Source organism: Rhinopithecus bieti, unplaced genomic scaffold, assembly GCF_001698545.2.
Source record: "Rhinopithecus bieti isolate Rb0 unplaced genomic scaffold, ASM169854v2 scaffold_14549, whole genome shotgun sequence".
In the NCBI taxonomy this organism is placed as follows: Eukaryota; Metazoa; Chordata; class Mammalia; order Primates; family Cercopithecidae; genus Rhinopithecus; species Rhinopithecus bieti.
The window spans coordinates 1,953,398-1,961,383 of record NW_016808027.1 but is presented as its reverse complement, the minus strand read 5'-3'; the positions used below and the strand labels follow the sequence as shown (position 1 = coordinate 1,961,383).

The 7,986-nt window shown below is 49.8% G+C and overlaps 1 protein-coding gene across 1 annotated transcript in view; it reads left to right on the top strand.

The window, feature by feature from the left end:
* The first annotated feature begins 6 nt into the window (after positions 1-6).
* The window catches only part of LOC108537652 (mucin-12), a 13,346-nt gene continuing 5,366 nt past the window's right edge, over positions 7-7,986 (top strand). The window contains exons 1-7 of the mRNA XM_017885303.1: positions 7-483; positions 1,456-1,557; positions 3,302-3,429; positions 3,751-3,815; positions 6,952-7,106; positions 7,480-7,551; positions 7,641-7,803. Of these exons, the coding sequence (XP_017740792.1) occupies positions 54-483; positions 1,456-1,557; positions 3,302-3,429; positions 3,751-3,815; positions 6,952-7,106; positions 7,480-7,551; positions 7,641-7,803 (1,115 nt within the window). The 5' untranslated portion in view covers positions 7-53. The remainder of the gene's footprint in view (positions 484-1,455; positions 1,558-3,301; positions 3,430-3,750; positions 3,816-6,951; positions 7,107-7,479; positions 7,552-7,640; positions 7,804-7,986) is intronic.

Below are 7,986 nucleotides of genomic sequence, written 5' to 3'. Positions count from 1 at the left end.
CCCATAGCCAACCGGGCTCAACTCACTCAACAGCGTCACCGGCCAGCACCACCATGCCAGGCCTCAGTGAGGAATCTACCACCATCTACAGTGGACCAAGCTCAACTGAAACCACAGTGTTTTCTCATAGCACCACAACCTCCATTCATGTTGAACAACCTACAGCCTTCCCTGGTAGCCTAGGCTCCACCGAAATAGTGTTACCTGTCACCCTTACCACCACAGACCTTGGTGAGGAATCAACAGCCTTCCACAGTAGCTCAGACGCAACTGTAACAACACCCTTACCTCCCCACTCCACAACCTCAGCCCTCGTTGGCGAATCTGCAACGTTCTATATGAGCCCATCCACTAGTTACACAACCCTCTTTCCTGCCAGTTCCAGCACATCAGGCCTCACTGGGGAATCTACCACCTTCCACACCAGTCCAAGCTTCCCTTTTACATTTGCGTCTACTGAAAGCCTGCAAACCTTAGTGCCAGGTACTGGTCTTTCAATTTCACCCACATTTAGCTTCTTCTCCAGGCCTGTCCATGAGTCGTCTTCATCCATTACAAACTCTTGGTTCTTTTCCTCTATCTTCCACTTTACTTTGGTCTACTGACTATCCAGTTTCTGGGTTTGATATCACTTCCAGTGTTCATGTGCCATTCACTGGTCCCCATACATCTATGATGACAATCTCTCCTTCCACTATGACTCCAGGGTGGCTTTGCTGTTGTTGTTGTTGTTTGTTTGTTTTTGCATCCTTCCATGAACCCCTTCTCTCTCTTTCTTTTCTTTTTCTTTTTTTTTTTTTTTGAGACAGAGTCTTGCTCTCTTGCCCAGGGTGGAGTGCAATGGCAAGATCTTGGCTCACTGCAACCTCTGCCTCCTGGGTTCAAGCGATTCTCCCGCCTCATCCTCCCGAGTGGCTTAGATTACAGGTGCCCACCACCACGCCCAGCTAATTTTTATATTTTTAGTAGAGATGAGTTTTTACCATGTTGACCAGGCTAGCTGCAAACTCCTGACCTCATGTGATCCACCCACCTCAGCCTCCCAAAGTGCTGGGATTACAGGCATGAGCCACCGCGCCTGCCCACCTTCTCTCTGTCGTCATGAGAATCTGCATCTGCTTTGGCCTCCTGTGGTTTTGTTTCACATTTCCAACTCTTTCTCCTTGCTGTTCCAGGTGATCCCAGGGGTAGAGTTGTTCTCTTTTGATACATGAGTGCTTTTTTCATAGCTGGACCTCTTGTATCTTTTGTTTCCTTACTGTCTGCTGTTCCTTCTCCCTTTCTTACTATCTCCCAGGGGTGGAGGTGGCAGCACAGGCGTCTTCATCGCTGCATGGTCATCTGGCACCATCCTCCTCTCCAGTGTGATGCTCAGTGACTGGACCTAGAATGGGAGTGCGTGTTTTTGCCCTTTGGGCTCCTGTGGTGACTGCTGTGGATTCTCTCTCTCCACAGGGTCATGCCAGGAAGGACAAATCTGGAATGGAAAACAATGCGTCTGTCCCCAAGGCTACGTTGGTTACCAGTGCTTGTCCCCTGTGGAATCCTTCCTTGTAGGTAATGACCTTTTCTGAGACCTGCAGCTCTTTGCAGGGCCTTTGACCCCTGAAAACAGCATGGCAGTGTTGGATCAACCACTGCCTCACTTGCAGGTGGAGAAGGTGTGACTTTTCCCAGCAACACTGTAGGGAGAGCATGAACCTTCTACCTCTGCCTTCAGGGACGAAAGTAGAAGGTAGAAAAATGGGGTGGTCGTTTTTTTTTAATTTTCAATTTTTAGGGATACATAGTAGATGTATATATTTATGGAGCATACATGAGATGTCTGGTTACAGGAATGCCATGTGTAATAATCACAGCATGGAAAACAGGGTGCCCATTCCCTCAAGCATTTAATCTTCATGTTACAAACAATCCAATTGTGCTATTTTCGTTATTTTATTTTATTTTTTGAGAGGGAGTCTCGCTCTGTCTCCCAGGCTGGAGTGCGGTGGCACGATCTTGGTTCACTGCAACCTCCACCTCCTGGATTCAGGCGATTCTCCTGCCTCAGCATCCTGAGTAGTTGAGATTACAGGCGTGGGTCACCATGCCCGGCTAATTTTTGTATTTTTAATAGAGACGGAGTTTCACCATATTGGCCAGGCTGGTCTGGAACTCCCGATCTTAGGTGATCTGCCTGCCTCGGCCTCCCAAAGTGCTGGGATTACAGGCATGAGCCATTGCGCCCAGCTATTTTAGTTATTTTTAAATGTACAATTAAATTCTTATTGACTATAGTCATGCTGTTGTGTTAAATACCAGGTCTTACTCATTCTTTCTAACTATGCATTTTTTGTACCCATTAACCATGCCCACCTCCGTCTCACCGGCACCCCATTACCCTTCCCAGCCTCTGGTAACCATCCTTGTACTCTGCCTCCATGAGTTCAATTGTTTGGACTGTTAGATTCCACCAATAAGTGAGAACATGCAATGTTTGTCTTTCTGTGCCTGGCTTATTTCACTTAACAATGACCTCCAGCTTCATCCATGTTGTTGCAATTGACAGGATCTCATTCTTTTTGATGGCTGAATAGTACTCCACTGTGTATATGTACCAGGTCTTCTCTATACATTCATCTGTTGATGGACACTGAGGTTGCTTCCAAGTCTTGGCTATTGTGAACAGCAACAAACATGGGAGTGCAGAGATCTCTTCGATGTACTGATTTCCTTTCTTTTGGATATATACCCAGCAGTGGGATTGCTGGATTGTATGGTAGCTCTATTTTTAGTTTTAGGAATCTCCCTTTCTTTTGAGATAGGGTCTCACTCTGTGGCCCAGGCTGGAGTGCAGAGGTGCAGATCATAGTTCACTGCAGCCTTGCACTCCTGGGCTCAAGTTATCCTCTGGTCTCAGCCTCCCGAGTAGCTGGGACTATAGGTGTGCACCACCACGCCTGGCTAATGTTTTTACTTTTGTGGAGACAGGGTCTCACTTTGTTGCCCAGGCAGGTCTTCCCATCTCCCCAGTGCGCTGGGATTATAGGTGTGAGCCACAACACCTGGCCCAGGGCCCTTTCCATTAGCTCACCTGTACCTCTCATCAGAGGGCTTCTGTACTTAGTACTGTCCCTTTCCCTTCTGGCCACTGGCTCCTAAGGGTTTTGGGAGACAGGGAACAGAAGTCTCAGTGACCCCCACCTTCCTCTTAAAGTTTCCTTCACCTGCAAGACACCCACAGGCAGAGAATGTATCAATACTTGAGGACATTATTGGGAGGTCGCTGTCTCACACATACCATGGCCTTTTCCCACAGAAACCCCGGAAAAACTCAATGCCACTTTAGGTATGACAGTGAAAGTGACTTACAGAGATTTCACAGAACAGATGAATGACTCATCCTCCCAGGAATACCAGAACTTCAATAGCCTCTTCAAGAATCGGGTAAGACCAGGGCACACCCAGCCACCCCAGGGTGATGTCCCACGTGAGAGGAAATTGAGGGGTACACCCTGGCTTAGTAATCTGAGTTCTGCTCAAGAGCCCCCTCCCCACCAGTCTCCCTAAGGAGGTCCTCTGAGAGTTTCGAGCCTTCAGCCCCACATGACCCACATTATGGCAGAGGGAGCTTCCTGGGTTGGTGGTTCTTCCTATGGGGTCTTACGTGGGCTCCACAGAAGGGTGCCTAGAGCTGCCTCGAGACGGGGAACAGGAGAGTCTTCACGCTTTAGCTCTGTGTGGCCTTCACTGCCTTGTTTCTTTCAGATGGATGTCGTTTTGACAGGCGACGATCTTCCGCAGTATAGAGGGGTAAACATTCGGAGATTGCTGTGAGTATATTGGGGGGCAGGTTTATAGATGTGGGGAAATCCTCCTTGTCCCTGCTTTCCTGCCTCCTCCTATCATGAATGGCTAGAATGTCAATACCTGGTTGGGTCAGAGAGGACTGCAGCCGCCAGGTAAGAGCGGGGGACTGTGAGACCATTCATTCTTCATTCATTCATCCAGTCAACACACATTTGTTGAAAGCCAGCCCCCTGCTGGGTGCTGGGAACACAGTAGTCCCGTTTTCCTGGAGCTCAGAGTGGCAGAACACAGATGGAAAAGTGGTTGTGCAGTCTGCTTAGAGTTACAGTGAGGGGCACACAGGGTGCCCTGGGAGAGGTCCCAAAAGCAAAGCTTGGTGAGGCAGAGGGAATTCTTCCCAGGAAAACTGGCAACAGGCTGGGCATGGTGGCTCATGCATGTAATTTCAATGCTTTGGGAGGCCAAGGCGGGAGGATCACTTCAGACCAGGAATTCGAGACTAGCCTGGGCAACATAGCGAGACCCCATCTCTACCAAAAAAAAAAAAAAGTTACAGCAAAACTGAGGCTTGAAGGATGAGGAGGAATGATCCAGAGAGGGGGAAGGGAAGGAGAGGCAGTTGCAGCAGCGGGAATCAATGAGAAGGAGCCCAGAGGGGAGACAGAGGAGGGCAGATTCCAGGAACCTAAAGACGTTCAGAACAGCTGGGTGCTTAAGAGCAAAGGAGCAGTAATTGGGGAGGAGGTTGGAAAGATGGCTCATGCCAAGTTAGTCAGACTTTCGGCATCAGGTAGGCCCACGGGTGATAGTGTCTGGTCTGCAGAGTAGACAGCTCAGTCTGGCTGTAGGGTGGAGATTGCATAAGCAGAAGTCTGTACTGGAGATGATGGTGGCCTACACCAGATAGGTGACAGTATAGGATAAAACGGGTCCAGTGTGAAAGGTCTTTGGGAGGCAGGATCAGCAGACCATGGGATTTGCTGTGGGAGAGGAGGGAGAGAAGAATTAGGAATGAGGGCAGATTTCTGGGCTGCTGGAGGTGTGGGGTGCCCTGTGCTGGGTCAAGGAATGTCATGAGAGGTAGAATGGGGGAAGGAGGTGATGAGTTTGGTGTGCACCACGTCAACTTTCAAGTGCCCAGGGCCCAGCCACATGGAGTAGTTGCATGATACAGCAGTGGAATATGCCCTAAAAGGTCTTATTTTGGGGGGCTCAAGGGGGCAGGGTCTTGCTCTCTTGCCCAGGCTGGAATGCAGTGGCATAATCACAGCACATTGTAGGCTCAACCTCTCAGGTTCAAGCAATCCTCCCATCTCAGCCTCTTGAGTAGCTGGGACTACAGGCCTGTGCCATCATGCTTGGCTAATTTTTGTAATTTTTTTGTTTTGCTTTTTCTGAGACAGAGTCTTGCTGGAGTACAGTGGTGCAATCTCAGCTCACTGCAGCCGCCACCTCGCAGGTTCAAGTGATTATCCTGCCTTAGCTTCCCGAGTAGCTGGGACTGCAGGCACATGTCACCACACCTGGCTAAATTTTGTATTTTTAGTAGAGACACGGTTTCACCATGTTGGCCAGACTGGTCTCGAACTCCTGACCTCAAGTGATCCACCCGCCTTGGCCTCCCAAAGTGCTGGGATTACAGGTGTAAGCCACACCCCTGGCCTAATGTTTGTAATTTTGGCAGAGATGGGGTCTTGCGATGTTGCCCAGGCTGGTCTCAAACTCCTGGGTTCAAGTGATCCTCCCGCCTCGGCCTCCCAAAGTGCTGAAATACAAGCGTGAGCCACTGTGCCCAGCTTCTAAAGGGTCTTATGAGAGACACGGGCATTGGTATCCCCAGATGGATGTCGCTGGAAGTCCTGGGAGTGGGATGAGATGGCCCAGGTCGGGGGTGAGGGAGGGTCATAGCACAAAACGAGGGTCTCCCAGGAAAGAAGCTGGAAAGCACCAACATTTAGGATCTAGCCAGAGCCCCCAGTGGAGAGTGGAAAGAGGCAGACAGAGGAGTGGGAAGGGTCCCTCAAGGGTGCCATGTCCTTATAGCAGGGAAGAGAGGGTCCCGGTGCCCCAGCCTTGCCCCTGGCTCAGCATTGGCACCCTGGTCTTTCTCTCCATTTTGGCTCAGGATATTTTTTGTTCAAGTCCTCCTGAGTCCTACTACTGACTTATCTTTCAAAATGACAGTGACAGGTGACTTGCCTTGTCTCAAGACCTCTCCCCTCAGCTGCATCATTGGCTATCGAAGAAGTAGCTTCTAGGTTAGAAACTTACCTTTCTTTTTCTTTCTTTATTTAAAAAATTTTAAAATATGGGGTCTTGCTCTGTTGCCAGAAGTGCAGTGGTGCAATCATAGCTCACCGCAGCCTCAAACTCCTGGGCTCAAGCGATCCTCCTGCCGCAGCCTCCTGAGTAGCCAGGACTACAAGTGTGCACCACCTTGGCTGGCTAATTTCTGTATCTTTTGTAGAGATGGTGTCTCACCATGTTGCCCAGGCTGGTCTTGAACTCCTGGCCTCAAGCAATCCTCCTACCTTGGCCTGCCAAAGTGCTGGGATGATAGGCATGAGCCACCTCACTTCCTGCCCTGTACTTCCTTTTTAAGGCTAAATAATATTCCACAATAGACCACATTTTTTTTCTCCATTTGTCTGTTGATGGACCCTTGGTTTGCATCCACCTTTCGGCTATGGTAAATAATGCTACTGAAAACACGAGGGTACAAATATAAATTCAAGACCTGCTTTCAGTTATTTTGTGTATATACCCAGAAGTAGAATTGCTGGATCATGCATTAATTCTATTTTACATTTTTTGAGGAACTCTATACTGTTTTCCATAGCAGCTGCACTATTTTACTTTCGCATCAACAGGACACAGGGATTCAAATTTCTCCACCTGTTCATCCAAGAGCCTCTATTTTGCGAGAAATGAATTTCACTCGTTGGCATTTATCGTGATCACTGATATATTTGAGTTCTTGAATCGTTTTGCTCTCATCCCTCTGTCTGGGTGGTCAGCTGCTGGAGGGAAGACTCTGTATTCTTTCTCACCTGTGGGGCACATGGCTGCTTCATCTCCTATTACCCCTCTGGGTGCTTGGTCTCCACTTGCTGGCTGGGTGGTGACATGGGTAACTGATGAAACAATTTCTACTTCCAGCAACGGTAGCATCGTGGTCAAGAATGATGTCATCCTGGAGGCAGACTACACTTCAGAGTATGAAGAACTGTTTGAAACCCTGGTAGAGATTGTAAAGGCCAAGATTATGAATGAAACCAAAACAGTTCATGATCGTGATCATGATTTCTGCAGAGGTAGGCTCACCTAAAACCCCTTGACACCTGTGGGTGTCTTGGAGATTGTGACCTTGATCTCTCTCTCCCCTATCTCTTCTTTCTTCTGGGACTCCCAAGACTCCTGCCACAGGAACCCAGAAGCCAGGCCCAGGATGCCTTCCCCAGATCCCAAAGCTGCTCCCAACAGCCTCCTGTCGACCCCAGGCTGAGGCTGTCATATCCCCATTTGAGCCTCCTCATAAGCCCAGCTGCGTGTCTAGGTTGGGTAAAGACCCCACGGGTATTGGCCCAGGGGAGGGCATAGTATAGAAAAAGAGAGAGGCCTGGCTACCCCCAGGGAGGCAGAGGGAAGTGTTTCTGTTCCATCTTCCTTCCCATCCACTCTCGGCAGAGGCCATACTGTGCTATAGTGAAGAGGACACTTTCGTGGATTCATCGGTGACACTGGGCTTTGACTTCCAGGGTAAGCAGCTGTGTAGAGTGTGGGCACTAAGAGTGGGGGCTGGGGTGCTTTGGCCAGGCTCATGCGTGCTGCCCGCCCCTCTCCCCCAGAGCAATGCACCCAGAAGGCTGCCAAAGAATATGCCCAGTTCTACTATGTGGATGTCTTGGATGGGAAGCTGGCCTGTGTGAACAAGTGCACCAAAGGAACGAAGTCCCAAATGAACTGTAACCTGGGCATGTGTCAGCTGCAACGCAGTGGCCCCCGTTGCCTGTGAGTGTCCCCACAAGCCCAGCGCCTACTCTGCCCTGGTGGTAGGGCCCTCCCCCTCCCCAGCAGTCACCCACAGGGTGGGGGCATTGAGTAGAACTTGGCAGGTGCCTCCTCCCCACTCCTGGACATCCCTCTCCCCTGTATCCTCATCCCCACCCCTCACCCCCACAAGAGTGAGGAGTA